The sequence below is a fragment of the Zingiber officinale genome, chromosome 7B, assembly GCF_018446385.1.
Source record: "Zingiber officinale cultivar Zhangliang chromosome 7B, Zo_v1.1, whole genome shotgun sequence".
In the NCBI taxonomy this organism is placed as follows: Eukaryota; Viridiplantae; Streptophyta; class Magnoliopsida; order Zingiberales; family Zingiberaceae; genus Zingiber; species Zingiber officinale.
In genome coordinates, this window is record NC_055999.1 from 111,153,593 (window position 1) to 111,176,758 (window position 23,166).

Genomic DNA, 23,166 nt, shown 5'->3' on the forward strand with positions numbered 1-23,166 from the left:
TTCAAAAGTTTGATTCATTTTAAATTCAACTTGACTCGATTTGGTTATCTTATCAAACAAATTTGAACACCTTAAAATTTAACTCGATTTGACTTGTTTACCGCCCTAGGGAGAACAAGATGTAAGCTGTAGATTAGATAGATAAATTTAAACGTTTATATACAATCAAAAAATTAAAGTCCTTTTCTGACGATAATATAAGAGAAAAAGATATTCATTCGCTTTGACGACTCTATTTAAAGTAACTTGGTTTTAATTTTCGTCTAAATATAAATGCCCCAGGTGAAAAAAAAGACGTTTTTTCTACTTCTTTATGTAGCAAATCTATCTCATCCCCGTTCAGGAACAGTTCGTGGGATTAGCAGACCACATCGCTGTCCTCTGCTGCCGAATTAACGTCTTTGAAATGCATGAGCTTTCTGTTTTGGAACAGCAGAACAGGCAAAAGTATAGAGCGGACAGGAAGAGGAACTACAGGTTGCGGCAGCTCAGCTGGAGGAGCCCAGAAAGAGGAATTAGGAGAGGGCGGGAATAATGCTGCCGGTTCCGTTTTGAAAGCGTCCAGAAAAACCGTGCCATCCTTGTAAACCGCGCAGATAAAGCTGAAAAGTGTGCCCAAGGAGGCGACTTTCCTTTCCTGTTCACATGCGTAGGCAGCCTCAGGAAGAAGGTGGTAGTTTTGTAGGTTTATCGATAGATTGGGTGGCTTTTCCAACCTTGGCATGCGAAAAAGATGAGAATTTTGCGAGGAAACCGGAGTGACAACGACAAACTCACGCCGATTTCGTGTCCTCTCGCATTCCGTCCATTTGGTGTGAATGATGACGGCTTTTTCAGCGGCGTCCTTGGAGTGACGCGAAGAAGTACTTGATCCGAGTTGCGCTTTCCTTTCTGTTTCTTTTTTGGGGGGATGTTGCATCTTGATGTTAGTAGTCGGAAAAGATGGAACTGAGGGGGAAAAGGTGGAGTTTTATATGACCGTAAGCTTCTCTTCGACTTTGTTTTCTGGATCTTGTGATGAAATTTTCATTTGGTTTCAGTTGCCTTCTCTTGTCTTTTATTCCGATCTTTGATCGGCGCTCTTTTTTTCGTAGGCATTTTGTGTGCTGGCCAGGTGTGAATTTTTTGGGCTTTCGACTGCGGCGGAAAAAGGAAGGTGGCGTCGGAAAATTGCTGCTGCTTCATTTGATGATTGACATCTCAAGATGGACCGCCGGAGTTGGTTGTGGAGGCGCAAGTCATCAGAGAAGAGCCCCGGTGAGACAGAGAGTTCGGGATCGGTATCCTCTCAGTCCGAAAGATACTCAGATGACCAGGTTAGTACTTTACTCATTTTGGTTTTATGCCAACTCTTTTTTTTTCTTCTTGTTTTGGATTTTGGAAGCGATCGAGTTTTGCAGCACGGTACTTTCATGGTGAATCTATGGAATGTACAAAGCTCAGTAAAAAGTTTGAAATTGTTCTTATTTATGTGGGTATTGAGTTGTTCATCTCTGGTGGCTATTGGCTGGCTATCATGTTGCATCAGGAGTTTCCTTTGTCTGAGCTGCAATTTGGATGGGACATTTTTCATTATTTCTGATGATATCACATGTTTGAGTAATTAGAGTTTGTAGATCTTTTGCTGAGATTAAATTAGGATTAACATTTAGAGAGTACTTCATGCGAGACATTTTTCCTACACTGCATTTCACATTATGTCTTTTCATCATGAGATCTCTGCTATGCCCCTGAAGTTTCAATAATGGTAAATTAGAAGTATCTAAAACATATTAACAAACAACCTGTGCAACTGTGATCCGATGGTCTGATGTTGGAGGAGTTGTTGTTACTTCAAGTTTGTTTATTGTTGAGTGTTTGCTCTTGATTTTATAGTCAGAACAATAACCAAGAGCTGATTTTTGTTCCTGGTCCTTCTCATACAGTCATTCTATTTAGTTGCATAAAAGTAATTGATTGGATCTATAACTTACTTGCATGCTCAGTGAAACAAATTGCTATAGGGCGCACCAATATCTCAAGAGTGGCACTTGTTAATTGAAATCTATGATATAGATAACAAGACAGCTCTCTTGAGGGATTCAAGTATTTTCCTTTCTCTAAATTCCTCATCCACTTCTGTATTCTTACTGAGGAAATACACCCATACTTCAATGTGATCATTTTTGTTGTTTGCTCAAAAATAGGTTACAAATAAACAATATTTCTTTAGAACCTTGAAATATCAAAGTCACAAAATCAAAGTATGTGTATGGGTTCTTTTAGCTTCCATTGTTAGGAGACAAGTCTCCTTGGATTTGTTATGAGAAGAAATATCAGATCTTCTTGAGAAAGTTGTTTAAGATAAACTTGATTTTGTAGTGCTGTAAATTTATTACATTTATATAAAACTTACAGTGATTTTTAACTAATTTAAAATTATATCTGCAAGATTCATTAGTTGGATTACTAATAAAATACATCCATTCAAGTGGGTTGTTTTTTTGGTCTTTTTAGCTTTCAGATGGAGTGTTGGAAGCATAGATGTTTTTTCTATCTTACTGTATTAAAGACTTATGATCTTCTTTGATTATCTGGATCACTAATATGTATGGACCTCATATGAGTCATGAGAGGAGAAATTCACTAATGGCCATTTTATCAGTGGACTTGGGGATAGATTATGGCTAGTGGGGAAATTTCAACTGCACTTCAAATCCTAATGACTGGTTGAATTCTCTGACAATAGAGTGTCATCTTATTTATTTAATAGATGAATAAATTGATATGCCTTTAATTGGGCATGCCTCACTTGGAGTTGCTTTTATGAGGGTTGCCTATGTTTTGCTACGATCCATTGCATTTGTCCAAATGCAGTGGAAGTTGTTGTTTTCCATGGAAGTAGGGTTGTGGGTCTCATGGTGACTCTTCCTGATCATATTCCCTTAATCTTCAATGTTGGCAGTTTATATACTTTTAGGCAGATGGAGGCAAATTTGAAAGTTGTTGGATCCGTTGGTAGGATTTTTATGCCAAGCTCTGTTCTTGTTGATTAAAGTTAGGCAAGGCACTAGCTCCACGAGCTATGACACTAGCTGAAGGGATGGGTAAGTAGGGTCTGTGTCCATCAGAAGAGATTTCTAAGATATGAACAGGAAAACATTTATGATTAGCAGAGTTTCACCTACCTATTGAAGCTATTTTGGTGGTGAGGTGCCTTCGAAGTTGATGGACTTCTACTAGTAAAGGTTAGCATCGTGCTAAGGTACATTGAATTCAAGATAAAGGTGAATAACTGTAAATACTTTCAATGTGTTGCTACCGAGAGCAAGTGTGGAAGCTCTATTGTTTTTTGATGCATCCACGTTTTGTGATTCGAGGAGAGTCCAAGTTTTATAAGGTTTCTTGGATCACTTTAGGTGTCATATCAATGGGAGGCGCTCATAAAATTTTGTATGGCTTCGCTCCACATTGTTCCCTATTAGTTTGAGCTCTCAAATGGGTTGGTTTCACCATCTTTTGGAACTTGGGACATAGTAAAATTAACTTCTCTTGAATTTTTATTGATTCTAGGAGGATTGAGCTCATTCAAATTCCTTAAACTACTTCTACTCTCCTCTCATTCTAAAGCTAGAGAGTTCTTGTAGTGTTGGTGACTTCAGGCCAATTGCTTTGAACATTTTTTAGTAAAGCTAGTCTGCAAGATATTGGATCTCAATTTTAGAAGATATGGTGGCAAAAGGCGATTCGCTTGCCCCGGCGCCTCCGCCAACCCGTCCCTAGGCCAAACTTTAGAAGATAATGCTTTCATGAAGGGATGGAGCACGAGGATGTGGCTATTATTGTCTACAATTTGGGGGTTGTAGATTGACCCCACTGGAGGGTGAAGGATGTTTGCATGGGAAGGCAACTATGTTTCGACCGCAAGGTTGCAAAAATGAGTAAGGCAAGTCAGAGAGGTGAGGAATGAGAGTGTCAACAAGCAACGAGAATACAAACAACAACGATCAACGACAGATGAGATCACCAAAACACTGACATTAATTTTCTCAAGAATTTGAACCTTTTCAAGGCTATGCTCACCCTTAATTATCATCCAAAGAGAAAAGTAATCTTTTATTTGTGTCAAATGTTTTACCCCACAAAAATAAATTTCTAGCTACCTCATTGGTAGACATCTTCGGTTGACGATTTCCCTACAAAGGAAGGAAAAAGCTAGGGAATGAAAAAGATAGAGGAAATGCTCATAGGAAAAATAGTAAAATATTGTCCATTTGACTCTTGGAGGGAAAGAAAAAGGAAGGTAAACTTAAATTTCAAATATTTATTGATTAAAATATAAATAATTAATAAAAAAAACTTTTTAAAGTTTGGATTTGGTTCCATTTCACATGAAAGTGGCAAATATTTCGCCCAAATCGCAATTTAGTGGAAAACTCTCTCATTTCTGCCAAAGGAAACAAAGGGAAAGTTAATGGTTGGGCTAGTGTGTGGTTTTCACGTGGGAAGGTTTGAGATAGGGAAATTCTCTCTTTTTATCCTTTTTACTAATGTTCTTCATAGAATTCTCATGAAAGGATATTATTTTGGGGTTTCATTATGGAGTGGTAACGGACTTTATACTCCAGGGAATGTCATATAGAATTTTCAATTTGCCTTGCTTTTTGAGAAGGTGAAGGCCTTCAATATGTGCAATCTTTGCATCCTCATTTTATCTTCAATTGTCTTTTTTGGTCTTTTAATTAATTTTTTGAAGTCCTTTTCATATAGTGGTGCAAATTCCTATAATTTAAATGCGGTTTTTAGATATTTTCAATTTCTTACTTGGGGTTTCAACTTGGTGTTCTCGGCCTTTGAAAGAGGATTGAGAAAAAAACTCATTTCCAGCTCCTCATGGCACTTTTTCTCCATCAGCATTGAATGGTGAAATGCGTGAAATTTGTGACTCTTTCTCCATGCCTTTTTCTCCATCAAACATTCACTCCTACGAATGGTGAAATGTGCGACTTTTTCTTCATCAACATTGATTAGTGTAGTAGTGTCCCCATAGCTTGGTTTTATTTGCTTTTTCTCCAGGCCTTTCGAGCAGTCACGGGAACATGCGTTTAACAGTCGTGCCATTGCCAAGAGAGGGTGTAGGATGAATTTAGATGCTTTAATCTACAGTGGGCTGATTCTTCCCTGCCTGCAGCTTGAAGGACTGGGTTTGAAACTTTATACAAGAATCTGACTTATATCATAGCATAAACTTGTTTTTTTTCAATATGAATTCATAATGTTGTGTTTGAAGGTTGCCGCCAAAATGCTAGGACACATGGGTAATGATTGGCTGCAGTTGTTATACTGTTGACACTCTTGTTTTGCAAAGGGTGCTATGCTCTTATATGGGACTATTCTACATCTTGTACGGTTTCTTGATGTCATTGGTTGAAGTTTGGAATTGTTTGGACTTGCCTTTTTTAGAAATCTTAGATGTCTCTTGATGTCTTGGCCTTTGGAAGGGTCACTTTTGTCGAATGTTTGATCTTGTATCATGTAAGACATGGTTAGGATAACTATTACCCACGACAAACAGATTAGTAAAATCCATGGTTTGAAATCTCTGAGGCACGGTCGAAGCTACCAAAGCTCGATACTTGTCAACACAAGCAATATCTCTCCAACAGCTATGATAATCATGTCAATGAGTATCATGGCATGCTGACGCTTACCTCTTGACATAGTACAACACACATCAAGATGAATTGGGTCAATGCTATTTTTTTTATAGCTTGTGTATATAAATATAATGTGAAAATTGTGTCTTTCTAGATTGAATATAAAGTTTGAACCTAAGTATTTGTCTCTTATCTTCTTTTTCTTCTCCATTTCCTTCCTCTTAGCATCTCAAATTTGTCACTGACACCATAGATTGGAACATTAGCACACTATCAAAACAATATTGTTCTAGTCAAAAATCAAAACTCTGGTTTGACATGGCTCAAGATTTTGAACCTTGGTACAATCATATTAATCTGGTGACCTCTTCCTGTAACCAAAATATAATAACTTGTGATGTGTTATTATCTTTTAGATCCTGCAGTTTCTATGGATGGTTTGTTCACATCCTGTAGTTTTTACAGCCATGTTAATCATCAATAGTTGTTATGCTCTACATGTTTGTTTTCTTCACTGTTATACACTAATTTAATTGTCGGGTTAGTTCATTAACGTTTACATATCAACTTTCTTTAACAACAACAAGCAACAATTTTCAATAACTGAGTCCCAACTGTTTGCATAATTCCAATAGTACAGGGAAAAACTTCACCATGACATTGCGGCCTAAGGAAATAATCCTTCAAGTGTTTTATATTCCTTCACCGACATGTTGCATCACATGCTGTACCCATATGTTTGATAACATTTTACCATAGTTGGTGTTCATAACATAAAAAGGGAAATGCATATTTTCTCATGTTGAATCTTTTCTTAACAAATTTTAATATCTTGTAGAGATGTCTCGTCTTTTGATCTTCCTACTTCAAGGCAAATAACTGAAGTTATATTCTAGACTGCTACTATAATTATGGATTTCAGACAGATGATTCATTTTCATGTATCTCCAAATTTTGAAGTGACTTTCTTGTCGCAAGGAGAATCTGTTATTTCGTAATATAAATAAAATGTGAACTAGAAGGGAAACTCAACTAATACATAAGCTGTATTCAAGAACAATGCAACTAGATACTCAATGCGTGATATGAGTATCTGTTAGTGGCTAAGATGAAATGTTTTGGCTGTGCTCACCTTTACCAGCGGGCACTTGAAACAATGCTATATCGTAAGAATGATTATGGATGTTCTTTCTAAAACAGGAAGCGACGAAGGCTTCTCCAAATGATACTTCAACTAGCCATGCACAATCACCAGAGGTTGCATCCAACACTTGTGATTCTGAAGTTGATGAAACTGTGAAGAGATTGACCCAGAAACTATCGGCTGCTCTTCTCAACATCAGTGCCAAAGAGGAACTTGTCAAGCAGCATGCTAAAGTTGCAGAAGATGCTGTCTCAGGTAATCTGCCTCGGTTATGCGAATCACTATCTTAAACATTGCCTGCAGTTTCTTTGCTACTACTCATTTATTAATTTCTCACATCGCATTTTAATCTACTCTTAAATTTGATAGGCTGGGAACAGGCTGAAGCTGAGGTTGTAACACTCAAGCAGCAGCTTGAAACTGCCGTCGAAAAGAACACTTCCCTTGAAGATAGAATTAACCAACTTGAAAGGACTCTCGAGGAACGTGTCAGCCAACGCCATCGATTCAGGGAGGACCAAGAGGGTAAAGTTCATGATTTGGCCACCGATAAGGGATGCAAGTGGGAATCTGAGAAGCACGAATTTGAAAAACAACTTGCGGAAACCAAACCACATCTTGATGCTGCAAAAATTGAATTGAAAGCACTTGATCATGGACTTCAGGCACGACTAGAAACTGTTGAGAAAGAAAACACAGCTCTGAAGAGTGAAGTCCATTCACTGTTCAAAGATCTCCATGTTTTATTACTAGAGAGGGAGCTAAGTAACAAAGCAGCTGAGACGGCTAGTAAGCAACACTTGGAGAGCATAAAGAAGATCACCAAACTTGAAGCCGAATGTCGTCGGCTACACCATATAAATTATAAGCTATCATCCACCAGTGATCCCAAAGTAATTGGAAGCTCAATCTGTGTGGAATCTTTCACAGATAGTAAATCAGATAGCGGAGATAGGTTGACTTGTGTAGATATTGAACTTGGATGCTCAGATTCATGGGCATCTGCTTTAATTGCTGAGCTTGATCAGTTTAAGGGTGAGAAACCAACTTCAAAAAATATTGATGCTTCTGACGAGATTGAGCTTATGGATGATTTTCTTGAGATGGAGAGACTCGTTGCCTTGCCTGAGACAGATCCTGGGATCATTCAGCTGGAAGACAACTCCTGCCAGGTTATTAACGACAATTTGCATATCAAAAATGAAATCAAGGACCATAAATTGATTGAGTTAGAAGAGAAGGTTGAGAAGCTTGAACATGAGAAAGAAGAAATGAGGATAGCTCTGGCAGAATCACATCGCCAGCTCGAGGTCTCTTGCAATCTGCTGATGGAAGCCGAAAATAAAATAGTTGAAATGCAGACAAAGATGGACTTGTCCAATGAATTGAAAGCGAGGACAGTTGTGGATTTGGAGGGTATGTGGAAGGAGCTCGAGACTCAGCTAGAGTTATCATACTCGGAAAATAGAAAGCTTTATGAGGAGGTATCTTTATTAGAAGGAAGGCTCAAGGCTGATCGAGTCATGTCTGCTGAATATCAAGCTGAATTAGAGATTGCTGTGGTTGCTCGACAGGAATTGGATTCCCAGCTGAAGTCAGCTCATCAAGAAGTTGGTACTCTCAATGAAAAAATTGGAGTCTTGGAATGCCACTTAAAGGAGGGAAGGGCACTGTCTTCAGAATTAGAAGCAAAAGTCAATGCTTTAGAAGCAACAAATAAGGCATTGGAAACTCGGCTTGATCATGCAAATTCAGAAGTTGGGAAGATAAAGAAGAAGGTTAATTTCTGGGAATTGAAAGCTGACGAGGAGACTAAATTATCTGCAGAATATGCAATTAAACTAGAAGCTGCAGAGGCAGCAATTATGAAACTGGAACTTGATCTCGAGTCAGCTAAGGAATTTGCTAATAAAATAGAGGCTACAGAGGCAGCAAAACTGTCGGTGGAAATTCAGCTTGAATTAGCACATTTAGAAGTTCAGAAGCTGAGTGATAAGGCGAGTTTTCTAGAAAGGAGAGTAGACGAGGAGAGAGCACTGTCTGCAGAATATGCAGCTCAGTGTCATAAATTTGAAGGTGAGTTCTTAAGGATTAGCCGAGAAGCTGATCTTTATAGAACTTCAAGATCCAATCGAGAATTTAAAATTAAACAGGTGAACCTTCTTACTATCAATCTGCCTTCGCCATCAATCTGTCAAATCTTATGTTTCAGTGACTTACTAATATTTTCCCTTGTACCATAATAGTTCAGTGCTTCAGAATGCTGTTTCTCATCTTCTAAATTTCTCATTAATAGGCATTCTACATTAGATGGAGTTTCAGTACCATACTTAGTCAAGTTCAACATGTTTGTTTTGTTTCAGGAAAGAGAACTTGTTGTGGCTGCTGGAAAATTGGAAGAATGTCAGAAGACGATAGCCTCTCTAAATCGACAGTTGAAATCGTTGACGACTTTGGATGCTGACATCCTTGAAGCTGAGATGCTAGAACACCGTGTAAGCATTCAAGATCACGATGGTAGTAATGCATTCAATGGGTTCCTTTGCAATAATCCATTGGAGGTAGTAGGAAGTTACAAATTTTCAAACGGCAGCGAGAAAGGTTCGGTAGAGTCTTCTTCAGCATCTTTGCTTTCTTCTGCTTCTTCCCCTAATTCATCTGCAATTACTAGAACATTATTATCTCGTAGTAGGAGTACCACTTGTTAGAAACAATAGGAAATAGAAATTCACCTAAAACCACTTTGGTGGTTGATATATTGTGAATTTACATCCAGAGATTGACTGTTGGTTGCAATTCACCCTAAAGAGAAATGACGATGCAAAATTGTTCTTTGAATGATTTGTTTCTTGACAGGTTTTGCTGATAATATTTGAGTTAAAGTTGTGTTATGACTCGAAGAAAGCGTCATTTGAACCAATATGAAGAGCTTTCTAAGAATTTTTTAAGCTCAAGCTAAAGTAGAGGGAAGTCAAAATATTGTTAATATGCCAAGATGATCTAGTTTGTTTAATGAAATGTGGTTGTTCTCTAGCTCTTGTCAATTTCAATTAAATTTATATCAAAACCTATTCACTAAATGACCTATTTGTTTGGATAAATGAGCCAAAGAATGAATGGAAGAGTAGGTAGATGGATTTATATGCCCATTCTTTTGACTGTTCAGTTGGAAAGATAGATCGATAAAGAAGCATCTAAATTTGGTGAACCGAGGTAAAGATGAATCATATTATTCTTTAAAACTATTTGTCTTTAGAATGTTTTGTAGTGTACTTAGGACCATTTGATTCCTATGCTTGTGCCTTCTTTTTAGTTTAATTAAGTTTTGCATTGTGTTTTCCTTGGTAAGGTTTTAAATGAGTTAAGTTGAGTCAAACTTTGTGTTTAAGTTTGTTGATAAGGTAACCGAGTCAAGTTTAAAATGAATTAAGCTGTTGAAATGGTTGTTCAAGTTTGACTTGGTTTCTTTTTTATGAGCTTGAACTTGGTTAAAATTTGACTTAAGCTTAGTCTATTTATATGTAATTAAACTCTCAATTGGAGCTTGTTTGAAACTTTTTACATTTTAAAACTTATTTGGTTGGTTTAGGAGCTTAATATTACAAACTTATCTGTTTGTCTATTTACCTGTTTAATAAGAGCTCTATTGATGAATATAATTTACAATTTTTTTCATGAATATTATTCATAAATAATTCATAATTTTTCTTTATGAACATTAACAAGTTGAACGTATGTGTTTAAGCTTATTCATATAGTTTAATAAGTTGCTCAAGCTTATTCATTTAATTGACATTTTGTATATTGAACTAACATAAATAAAATGTTATCAAGTTAAATATCAAATTTGTTGACCAATGTTTGATTCACTTACAACCCTACTCCTTGTGCTTGCATACCCCATGTATTTTTCTTAGAAGATCAAATAATAATGATTAACTCGTGTCTCTTCTCCTTGATTGATTACTCATGCCATGCAAAAAAAAAAAAAAACAAGCATCTAGAGGGGATTGTTAAGGAAAGTGAACATCCATAAACATCAACAAGAAAGGAAATTTACTTTGAAATAGGCGTGGACCTTAATTTATTTTCCACAAAATTATATATTCAGCTTAAGATTTAAGAAAGGGCTAAAGGAATACCCTTTGGTATTTAACAAAAGGAGTACCCTTATTTTGATGTTTTGGAATTTAGGAGTGTCCATCTTCAATGCTAGCCAACCTCACAAGCCCTTGCACTCACAATCACTTCGCCGTAGCTTCCTGCCCTAATGTTATTTGTGAGCATTGACCTCAGTTGGTTGGGCTAGTTAGGGAGAGCATAACCAATACTTTAGAGGAGTTGGATTGGCCTAATGGGTTGGTTGGGTTGGTCGAGTTGGGCAGGAAGGGCATGCCAGCTAAGCCAAACAATATAGTTGGTGAATGTTAAGGTGAAATAGCATAAATTTACTTTGCTTTAAATTTAAGTATGAAAGCATATGCGAGTTTGTGTGATCTCCAATAGTACATTGATAGCGTTACACTTGTCTCCTTGAGATGGTCTAGTGATTAGCACATGAGGTACTGTCAACTTAAGGTTGGATTCGAATCTTGACATAGTCGAAGTAAATGCTTCCCTCATGCGTTAGCACTATTCCAAGAGTTAGTAGTCATCTACCTCCTCTGTGTTAGTCCTGAGATGGATTGACAGGTGCGCTGAGGTGAGCGCAATCGTCTTTTGCCAACTTGATAGCGTGACACTTGTATTATGGCTTGTGATGGTTCATCAAGTAAAATATGCAAGATCCATGTAAATAGTTGGTAATATGGTCCTAAAACAACAAATTCTCATATATATATACACGAACAATTTAAGAGTTAGTTGTTGGATGGTGCTCGTGTGCGCGTTTGATTGTTGTGTCTAGCTGTATGCATACTAGTATTCTAACAATACAATGCAAACACAACAATTTAGTAGGGTTCATAGCTCCTTGCTCCTAATCCACCACCAATTGACTCATATAATGCATCAACTAGCCCCCACGGGCGGGATCAACCGGTTATGACATGGATTCTTGCAGCATGAGTCGAGAGGTCGAGGGTCTGCGACAGCAAATGCGATAACATCAATATCTGTCCGTGCTAAACACCTGAGACCACCATGTCATAGCCGGGCCCGTATTCACCGTGATTTACTCCCTCTCATACTTGTGGGGCCGGGTTGAGGGGGCCGCTGGGTTGGTGGTTCCAACCTTTTGCAGCATATAATGCATCAACTAGCTCCTAAGGCGTGGCTAAGTTGGTACTCAAATGATACACTTACATCAATGGGCAAGTGTTCGTAGCTATGGTAAATAATCCTCCCACTTAAGGAATCACTCAGTACTTGATTTACCATCCTTCATTTTATTGTGGGGTTGATGATGAGGAATGTTTGGCATGAGCGTTATCACGTTTTACATCAATCAAATGCATCAACCAAATGGATAATGAAATATAAAGCTTAGATGACTAGGGATAACCAAGGACTTGCGTTAAAAGCATTCAAGTTTGATTAAAAACCCTTGAAGAGTTTAAGCATCTTGATCATTTGTTCACAAGAGAATTAAAGATGTTTTTGAGCAAATTTGTTGGCTTTAAACTCCCCAAGTGTTTATATAATAATAGCTCCAACAAACACATTTTGTTCACCTTTAGTCAGCTAGAATAGCTCCCAATGAGTTGCCAAAACTATATTGACGATCGATTAGATTTCTATTCCACTCGATTGCTAAAGCCTCCAATTCACTAAAAGTCATCTATGCATCTTTTGCTTGAACAAAATGTTCTATTTATCAATTCCTTGCATTCAGTTGACCCTGAATTGTTCCATATGATTGAATTATTATTTAATCAATTGAATTTAGTTGATGATCCCTTCGCTTGACTTTCACACCTATAGGCCTATCTGATCTCTCAAGATAGAGGTAAGTCACACGCTACAACTTGAAACCAATACTTGTTTGAAGACCGTAAACAAAAAAAAATGATTAACCGTATCATCGAACCTGGGAAGACAAGTTCGGCCCCACAAAAATTTTTTACCGGTCGGCAGGATAAATAAGAAAGCACTCAAGATGGATGACTAGAAGCCACTAGATAACCTACCTCTATCTAGCTAAATGAAATCATATTGCTCAAAGCAATAGCTCAAGATTACAAATTACTTTCATAATTTGTCAAGCTTTCATGCCTCTAATTCTTAAACCTCATCGATACCCTATGCCCTTGAGTCCAAAATGGATTGGATTCATTGGACTCACATGACTTGACTAGATTTGTCGATAGACTTGGAGAAGAGGAAGACATTTTCCCCTTCATATGCTAAACAAACATATTCAAACAAAAAAAAAACAAACATATTCAAACAAAAAAAACATGATTTATTTTAATTAAATTTATCTTTCTTAAGTAATATTTTACATAAATTAATTATTTTCGTTCTAACAAACAAGAGAATACAAGTATAATCTTTTTATGTCTAACAAAGAGTTTTAAGCCAAACCTTTTTTTCCTCTCATTTCCTTTCACTAAATTGAATGCCACGAGACTTGGAAGTTTCAACTCTTTCATTCTCTAGCAAGTGAACTTCATACTTAAGCATTATGAAACTCTTTTATAGTTTAGCAATTCATTCAAAATTTAGAAAGTGAACTTTCTAAGTAATCCGTTATTTCTATTTCAACTCAATTTGTGAAATGAAAAGATAGTATGAATTGGATGAGTTTAAATCAGATTGAAAATCGATTATCAAAAGAATTCCCAACCTAAACTTGCATTCAATCTAAAAACCCTAAACCCGAATAATCCGCACAACCTATTTTTTTTTTTTTATTATTTTTCTATAATTTTTCATTTTTATCTCAATATTTTATCATTATTATACTATATTATATTATTTATATACATAAAACATCTTAACTTTTAAAATAAAAATTAATTTAATAAAAAAACCTCTAAATTTTAAATTTAAGTCAACCCGAACCTGAAATTAAACCAATCCAAAAATCCCCAACTCCAACCCAAACATAATCATGATTTTTTTTTTTGATAGACTCAAATTAGATTGACAGGTCAGGTTTATTTTTGACACCCCTAATTTAATGATAAGCTAGGGATGTTACTCCACAAATACATAGAAAATTTAGCCACATCAAAATTTTGTTACAACTTAAAGAACATCTTCCTTTGAAATTTACAGGAAATTAATATTGAAAGCATTCGGAAATAAACCCATGCGACAAGGATGAATGAATCGAGTTGGAACATGTTTACCCAAGTGGCAAAGCATTCAGATGTATTTCCCTCAACGGTTCAACTACTGTTGTGCAAAAATACATGAATCGCACACACACCTAAGACATTCCTAATAGCTCATATAAGCAACGAAGAGAATTAAGTACAGTAGTAACATGATAGAAGAATGCTGTAGAATCAGTAGAAGAAAAATAAATACTCATGGACACGCAAATAATTAAGGTATTCATAAGTACTGAAAAAAAAAACAGAACAAATGCGCTATTCGTAACCATCACTTGTAATTCTTTGGTCGCCAAATGATGGAGGAACAAACAAAATTCATGTGGCTGATATAGTAATAGATGGACTAAATACCATGTGGGGACTGCGGTGAATTGCATTCAAGCAATATGCTTCGACTGCAGTAGGATCTCGAAGTGCTTGATGAAGATTGAAGACATCTAGCATCTCCACTGAAAGCAATGATCTCATTCACCGGCTGCTTCTCAATGAATAATCTTCCACCACCATAACATCTTTCATCTTGCACAGCCTTTGCAAAGCCGATATATAAGGGATCCAACTGCTCATACAGCATCCTCAGAACTTGTTTGATTGACGGCCGTTCTCTGCTTTCCTTCTGAGTACACATATTTGCTATCTGTAGAACCACATGGAGCTGCTCCAGATTGACGGTATCTGCAATTGCTGGGTCCGCCAATTCAGTTAGTCCAGTGTCGGCTAGATCTTGAAACCACTGGACAAGACTACTGTTATCAAATGCCTGCTTTCCAGACACAAGTTCTAGCAGCAGTACCCCAAAGCTGTATACATCACTCTTGTTAGTCATTTTCTGGGAAACCATATACTCTGGATCCAGATACCCTACACAACAATCCATAAAATTCTCCAGTGGTATAGGATATTATAGTAAAAAAGGAATCATAATATCTGCTTAGCTGAATAATAAATTAAACATCCATTCACCATGAGATCAAAGCCATTTAATTGTCATATCTCCCAGAAGATGCATGCTTTAAAGCTGTAAAGAATTGTTTGATATGATACATTCATTTCCTTTATATTAGTACTGTGTAGTTCTTCACAAAATTGACACAGGTGTGACTATGGATCTTTATGCTTGTTTATTCAATTTCGCTGTTACACTTTCTATCAATTACACTTAGATGGTTATAGTATCATGGTCTATGGCATTCCTATTCCATGAGTATCTGTTGGCATTCTTATCTAGAAAATACATAGAGCTACTATAGTAAGACTCTATCACGACTTGGATTAGACTTAAAGCTCACAAAGACTACTAAAGTTGGGTTCAACTCAAGTTAGGCCTGCGCATAGCCTGCTACTGCAGTCCAGACGCAGACAAATAGCATGGCCTTATACAATGGAGCTGTGCATGCATCCAATCAGCAGTGCATCGTGAACCAATTTTGAATTTCAAACTGTTTGAGTCCTAATCCCTCTTTAATTCAAGGTGAACATAATACTTAGAACCTATTTAACCTAGGGATACATGCATAGGGCAGTGAGCTATGATGACATATTGGTACCCAGGCAATGATTATTGAAGATCAGTGATTAGAGGGAAGAGAATTTTCTTCATGAAGAGTGCCATTGGGATCCTAAGTGTGTGAAAGGTGAGAGTTTGTTTATTTTCTTTCTTCAGTGTTCAGAAAAGATTCTAACGAGATTGATTTGCAATATGATCTCCCATTTCATACATGCTTGAACTTTCTGTGTGGTTTTATGCTCAAGTCGAACCACAATAAAACATTTGTGCTATTTATTCTTGCGTGTTTCTATTTGTTATCTTTTGGGTTGAAGGAGTTATTCTCATTAACACACAAACATTTTAGAGCATTATTTATATTATAAGAGAAAAATATTTTAGATGCATGACTTTCTCTTCTAAGAGCTTTGGTATTGATCTACGTGCCCCTGGCTATGGTGCAACAGTGGGATATTCAGGTTGTCAGCCAGACACCCACGGTTTTGTTGTAAGATGATTACGCTAACACAGTAATCTAATATATAATTGCACCTATAAATGACGAGCATGCAATAAACGATAATAAGAGTAAGGTTAAGAATTTGTGCATCTCCGGTTGAAGCGTCGGGCTTGCCGACTGTCTTTAGAGAATTTATTGCCGCCCACGGTGCAGAGGCTCTCCGGCAAAATCCTCCCAAGATCCGACAACCGCTCGCGCCGTCCGTAGGTGCACTCCAAGACGAACGCCGCACTCGGACTCAACCTCAGATCGCAGAAACCAAGCCTCAGAACTCGAACTCGGGAAGAAGAAAGGAGAAAGCAGAGAGCAGAGGAATGCTTTGCTTTGGAGTGAGTTGAGAAGGAAGTGAGGCAGTGTATTTATACACTTGAAGCAGTGCACAAGAACCAAAGTGTACGTCGATTCGAAGAAGTGCGTTGCTTCTGCTTTCTCACGTGGAGACCAGCCAAGTGCGTCTCTTGGCTTCGCTTTCTCATATGCGGACAGATACCATCAGGTGCGAACCAAACCGGACTCAGGTAGCCAAATCAGACTGGCAAAAACAAACCGGGCCGCCCGTAAGCGCGAGGCCCACGAGCTGGCCCCCCCCTGCGCGCGATGTTCGCGTGCATCGTGCCCGATTTATGGATTTCCGGTTCGAACCCCCTGAAACCACCTGATTTGGGCTCAGCCCGCGCATGCGTGTAGGTCCCCTTAATTTTGCTAAGCATGGATGGAAGGACTCCATATATAAAACCTTCCAACCTTTCTTTTCTTAGCAATGTGGGACTAAAAGCTTACACATATGCATTACCAAAAGCAAGGGGAATAATGTGAATTAAAACTCAACAATCCCCCACTAATTCAAATTATTTTAGTCGAAAACAAAGATATGTTCTGAGGCTTGGTTGCAATGAGCTTTCAGTGAAAATACCTTCCGGTTTGAATTTTCAACTAAGTACACCAATCTTATTCACATAGGTTTGAAGAGAACTGAGTCTTGATCTTAAACCTTTTATATGTGAAGATCAATTGGTAACAACTCATCACTGGCGACGGTTGAATCCTTCTGGGTTGGTGCATTACGGCTATGCCACCGAATCTTGTTTCATAAGTGCTAAGGAGAGTTGTCTAGACCCCCCACACTGCGGCCCCACAGTTACACTTACATAGGTGAGTTCTCCAAGGATGTACTGCAAGCATCCTGTCATTAAGACCTTGAACTCATTAAGAGCTCCTAAGCTCATCCTTACTAGCAGTCAATCATCTATCCAGGGAAGAGACTATGAGATTACATCTCAATCAATTTGATGCTTACGGTTCACCCTTATAACTTGTTTGTACCACATTGAACCTACTTCTTGGGATCTCCAATCAGATAGGTTGGGTTGCCGTTATAGGTGAAACCAGGATAGGCCTCAGTCCCATTCCCTTACTGGATCTCTTGATTTTCTCAGAATCAAGTCCTTTAGTGAGTGGATCAGCAATATTGTCTTTTGAACTTACAAAGTCCAATGACACCACTCCAAGAGACACTAACTCACGAATAGACTTTAATCGTATTCGTACATGTTTCTTTTGTTTCTGGTTATACTTGGAGCTTCTAATTTGAACTATTGTTGTTTGATTATCACAGTGTACTGAAATAGAAGGTATTGACTTCATCATCAAGGGAATTTCAGAAAGAAGACCCTTCAGCCAATCAACTTCAGTTACTGTGGTATCCAAAGCACACAATTCTGCCTCAGATGTAGAACGGGTTATAATCGTCTGTTTAACAGACCTCCAAGCAACTGCAAGTGTAAAGACATAACCAGTAACGCCTTTACACTCAGCAGTGTCCGCTATCCAACTAGCATCACTATATCCCTTCAGGACTGCAGGGAATCTCCCATACCACAAGCCCAAGGATATAGTGCCTTTTAGGTATCTGAGTACTCTGTCTAATGCATCCCAATGCGTTCTGTCCGGACAGCTGGTAAACCTGCTCAATTTCGATATAGCAAAAGAAATATCAGGTCTAGAACAATTTGCTAAATACATTAGACTACATATTATTTGTGAGTATCTTAATTGAGACACTGCCACACCACTCTTATTCTTGTGGAGAGTTTTTGAAGGATCATACGGTGTGACTACAGATTTAACTTGGCTATAGCCATATTTCTCTAATACTCTCTCAATATAGAGTGACTGAGAAATTGCTATTCCATCAGTTGATCGAGTCAACTTCAGCCCTAAAATCATGTCAGCACAACCCATATCCTTCATATCAAACTTACCACTTAAGAGGGCCTTAGTCTCATTAATAATAGAAAGGTTAGAACCAAAAAGTAGAATATCATCTACATATAAACATAAGATAATACAACTATCACCTTTCATTTTAGCATACACACATTTATCAGAGTCATTCATTTCAAAGCCAAACAATAGCATAACACTATCAAATTTTTCGTGCCACTGCTTTGGGGCTCGCTTCAAACCATAAAGAGATTTAACTAACCTACAGACTTTATTCTCATTTCCAGAAACTACATGTCCCTCCGGCTGATCCATATATATCTCTTCTTCAAGATCTCCATTAAGGAATGCCGTTTTGACATCCATTTGATGAACCTCAAGATGATATATGGATGCCAATGCTATCAACACTCGGATTGTAGTAATTCTAGTAACAGGAGAATAAGTATCAAAATAGTCAATCCCTTCTTTCTGTTTAAATCCCTTAGCAACTAGGCGGGCTTTGAATTTATCTACTGACCCATCAGGTTTTAATTTTCTCTTAAACACCCATTTACATCCTATAGTGTTACACCCAGGAGGTAAATCTACCAACTCCCAAGTGGCATTAGAGATAATAGAGTCCATTTCATTTTTAATGACCTCTTTCCAGTGCTTAGCTTCAGGAGAAGCCATAGCATCTCTATATGTCACAGGGTCACCTTCTATATTATAGGTGATAAAGTCCTGGCCTAAATCCGTAGACACACGTTGCCTCTTGCTTCTCCTCAGTTCTGTACACTCACTAGATTCATCTAGTCTAGAGTGACTTGAGGAAGGTATACCTTCTATGGATAATGGGGCCTCTTCGGAAGCAGACTTATCTCTAGTAGGAATACTAGATATAGACTGAGGTGTTTTTGTCTTCATAGGAAATATATCCTCAAAAAATGTAGCATCACGAAGTTCTACAATAGTATTTGCATCTATTCCATATATTTCAGATTTAATAATCAGAAACCTATATGCAATACTATTTTGAGCATAACCCAAGAAGATACCATCTATGGTCTTTGGACCAAGTTTTTTTCTTCTGTGTTCAGGTACTAGTATATTTGCAAGGCACCCCCACACTTTAAGGTATTTCAAACTTGTCCTCCGGCTTTTCCAAAGCTCATATGAGATTTTATCCCTAGACCTCATGGGGACTCTATTTAACACATGACATGCAGTGTATAGAGCTTCCCCCACATGAAGTTGGGTAACCCAAAACTGCCTAACATGGAATTAATCATATCTTCAAGGGTTCGATTTTTCCGTTCTGCTATACCGTTGGATTGAGGACTATATGGAGCAGTTACTTTGTGAATTATACCTGTATCTTGACAAAAATTTTGAAACAGGTTCGAGGTAAACTCTCTACCCCTATCAGACCTTAACCTCTTAACAGATTTATTTGTTTGATTCTCAGCTTCAGATTTAAAAATCATAAATTTATCTAAAGCTTCATCCTTGGTTTTCAGCAAATAAACATAACAATAACGAGAATAATAATCAATGAAGGTGATGAAATACCTTTTATGATCTCTCGTTATTACACCGTTAAACTCACAACAGTCAGTATGGATCAATTCTAAAATATCATAATTTCTCTCAACTGATTTGAAGGGTTTTCGAGTTTGTTTATATTGCACACAAACTTCACATTTTTTTCTTATCATTTATAACATGCTTAGGAATCATGTCTAGGTTCATCATTCTTTTCACGGTATTAAAATTGTCATGTCCTAATCTATCATGTCATATATCATAAGACTCAATGTTATATGAACAACCAATATCAGTAGATTTATTTAAGGTAGCATTTTCTACATTGAGTTTAAATAAACCTTCATTAAGGTAACCTTTTCCAATAAAGGTTCCTAAATGTAATATTACAACTTTATTACATTTAAAGTTCAACTCATAACCAGCACGGGCTAACTTTGATCCGCTAATCAAATTTCGACGGACCGCTGGAACATGATGCACCTCATGCAGTGACAGGACTTTTCCAGAGGTGAACCTCAGGTCAACTTGTCCTATCCCAAACACCCTGGCTGCAGAATGGTTCCCCATGGTCACGGAAGTGCCTTTAATTACCTGATAAGTAAGGAAGGCAGAGCGATCAGCACAACAGTGCACATGTATCAACTAACCATTCATTAGGTTGATAGATCAAGTTTAGTTCGGGTTTGAAGGTAACAAACCTATTGCTGGTGTCGTCACTAGCAGTCACGACATTTGCTTGTGCCTTGATGTTGGATGTATTGCTTTGGTTTTTCTCCTTGTCCTTCCGCTTAGGGCAGAATTTGACATAATATCCAATTTGTCCACATGCCCAGCACAGCTTGGTTACATTTTTCTTTTGAACCTTTGGTTTGAGTTTCATCTTGTTCTTCATTTTCTGATTTTTGAATTTCTTCTTATCAGATGAGACTACTACATTTGCCTTTGGAATAAAATCCATAAGCATTCTTGTATCATCAATTTTATGTTGCTTCCGATGTTTTTCTTCGATATTTAAGGCAATCATCAAATCTTCTAGAGAGATTTTACCTCTCCGATGTTTAAGAGTCATGCCAAAATCTTCCCAACTCGAAGGCAATTTTTCGATGATTGATAAGACCTGAAATTTTTCGGGTAATGCCATATCTCCTTCGGCAAGACCATGAATTTGAACTTGGAATTCATGTGTCTGCTCAATTACAGATTTGCCTTCAACCATTTTGAAGTTTAGGAATTTTGCCACAGTGTACTTTTCTAAACCAGAATCTTCGGAGTTGTATTTTTTATCCAAAGATTTCCACAGCTCTTTAGCTAAAGAGGTTGAACAGTACACATCAAATAGTGCGTCTGAGAGGGCAGACAGGATCCTCCCATAGCAGAGATAATCTCTTTGCTTAAACCTCTGTAATCCTCTTCATTAGGTGAAGGAGGATCTGTTTCTATAACGGAGAATAGCCCTAGCGTAGTAAGCCAAAATTTCATTCGTTGTTGCCAACGTTTGAAGTTTTGCCCGAAAAATCTTTCGGGTTGGGCGCTAGCCTCATCAGACCCCATTACCCTATCATTCATCATGTCTATTGATGCTACAATAAATTCTCTAAAATTGTTGTAAGATGATTACGCTAACACAGTAATCTAATATATAATTGCACCAATAAATGACGAGCATGCAATAAACGATAATAAGAGTAAAGTTAAGAATTTGTGTATCTCCGGTTGAAGCGTCGAGCTTGCCGACTATCTTTAGAGAATTTATTGCCGCCCACGGTGCAGAGGCTCTCGGCAAAATTCTCCCAAGATCCGACAACCGCTCGCGCCGTCCGTAGGTGCACTCCAAGACGAACGCCGCACTCGGACTCAAACTTCAGATCGGAGAAACCAAGCCTCAGAACTCGAACTCAGGAAGAAGAAAGGAGAAAGCAGAGAGCAGAGGAATGCTTTGCTTTGGAGTGAGTTGAGAAGGAAGTGAGGCAGTGTATTTATACACTTGAAGCGGTGCACAGGAACCAAAGTGTACGTCAGTTCGAAGAAGTGCGTTGCTTCTGCTTTCTCACGTGGAGACCAGCCAGGTGCGTCTCTTCGCTTCGCTTTCTCAGATGCGGACCAAATCATGCGGACAGATACCATCAGGTGCGAACCAAACCGGACTCAGGTAGCCAAATCAGACTGGCAAAAACAAACCGGGCCGCCCGTAAGCGCGAGGCCCACGAGCTGGGGATTTGCACCCCCCCCCTGCGCGCGATGTTCGCGTGCATCGCGCCCGATTTATGGATTTCCGGTTCGAACCCCCTGAAACCACCTGATTTGGGCTCAGCCCGCGCATGCGTGTAGGTCCCCTTAATTTTGCTAAGCATGGATGGAAGGACTCTATATATAAAACCTTCCAACCTTTATTTTCTTAGCAATGTGGGACTAAAAGCTTACACTTATGCATTACCAAAAGCAAAGGGAATAATGTGAATTAAAACTCAACAGGTTTGATCCCCAGCTATGGCGCATTTGTAAGAATTTTTCCTCCAAATGAGGCGTACAACCAAAGGATACTGGGATTCTTGGCCGCTCGCCGCCAGTGGAAAAAATCCGTGGGGTCGGGCCGATCACCCCAGGGCTAGTCAATGAGGCTAACTAGGTTTATTTTTTTTAATATTGATCTATGAGCCATCGAGGCTATGGTGCAGCGATAAGGACGTTGTTGTCTCCCAGGCACCCACGGTTCGATTCTTAGCTACGGCCTATTTGCAAGGAATTTTTCTCCAAATGGGATTTGCAACTAAGGGATGCTGGGCTTCTGGACCGGCCGCCGCAGATATTTCCTGATTTACCCTAGTGGTCGCTAGGAAACTTCGAGCAGGGCCGATCACCCCAGGCTTGACATTACCTAGCCTGGTTAATCAATTTTTTTTTTCTAGTATTGATCTATGAGCCCCCAGGGCATGGTATAGCGACAAGACATCCAAGTTCACCTAGACACCCGCGGTTCGATCCCCAGCTATGATGCATTTGTAGGAATTTTTTCTCCAAATGGGGCGCGCAACCAAGGGATGCTGGGCCGCCCGCCAAGAGCGCTTCCTGATTTATCCTGGTGGATGGTGAAAAAATTCTATTGGGTCGGGTCGGTCACCCCAGGGCTAGCTGAGTTTATCTGGTATTGATCTATGAGCTCCCCCGGGGCAGGGATTTTTCTCTTTAATGGGTAGTGGATCTGGCAATACTAGCTATCAGGATGGGTCTCCATGTACACTTCCCCAATTTATCCAAGGCGACCGGTGGAAAACTTTCGTGGGGCTGGGTCGGTCATTCTAGGTAACGTCAAGTTAATCATTGTTGATCCTGTTGGTGGTTTATCG

The 23,166-nt window shown here is 38.4% G+C and overlaps 2 protein-coding genes across 5 annotated transcripts in view; one reads left to right on the forward strand and one right to left on the reverse strand.

The window, feature by feature from the left end:
* The first annotated feature begins 344 nt into the window (after positions 1 to 344).
* Positions 345 to 9,624, forward strand: LOC122006917 (filament-like plant protein 3). Its single transcript, XM_042562610.1, has 5 exons — positions 345 to 980; positions 1,095 to 1,316; positions 6,837 to 7,035; positions 7,150 to 8,933; positions 9,144 to 9,624. The coding sequence occupies exons 2-5, from the start codon at positions 1,206 to 1,208 to the stop codon at positions 9,486 to 9,488; spliced, it is 2,439 nt and encodes an 812-aa protein (XP_042418544.1). The 5' UTR covers positions 345 to 980; positions 1,095 to 1,205; the 3' UTR covers positions 9,489 to 9,624.
* A 4,454-nt stretch (positions 9,625 to 14,078) lies between these two features.
* LOC122006918 (probable receptor-like protein kinase At1g49730) overlaps positions 14,079 to 23,166 on the reverse strand; it is a 33,438-nt gene continuing 24,350 nt past the window's right edge. For all 4 annotated transcript variants that reach the window (XM_042562613.1, XM_042562611.1, XM_042562615.1 and 1 more), the window contains one exon: positions 14,079 to 14,924. In XM_042562613.1, coding sequence (XP_042418547.1) covers positions 14,407 to 14,924 — 518 coding nt within the window. In that variant the 3' untranslated portion in view covers positions 14,079 to 14,406. The remainder of the gene's footprint in view (positions 14,925 to 23,166) is intronic.

What these genes read in the sequence shown, in the direction of transcription:
- LOC122006917 (XM_042562610.1), top strand. Translation starts at nt 1,206, where the DNA reads ATGGACCGCCGGAGTTGGTTGTGGAGGCGCAAGTCATCAGAGAAGAGC. An exon ending in TGCAGAAGATGCTGTCTCAG is followed by an intron (nt 7,036 to 7,149) that starts GTAATCTGCCTC and finishes TAAATTTGATAG; the next exon opens with GCTGGGAACAGGCTGAAGCT. An exon ending in GAGAATTTAAAATTAAACAG is followed by an intron (nt 8,934 to 9,143) that starts GTGAACCTTCTT and finishes GTTTTGTTTCAG; the next exon opens with GAAAGAGAACTTGTTGTGGC.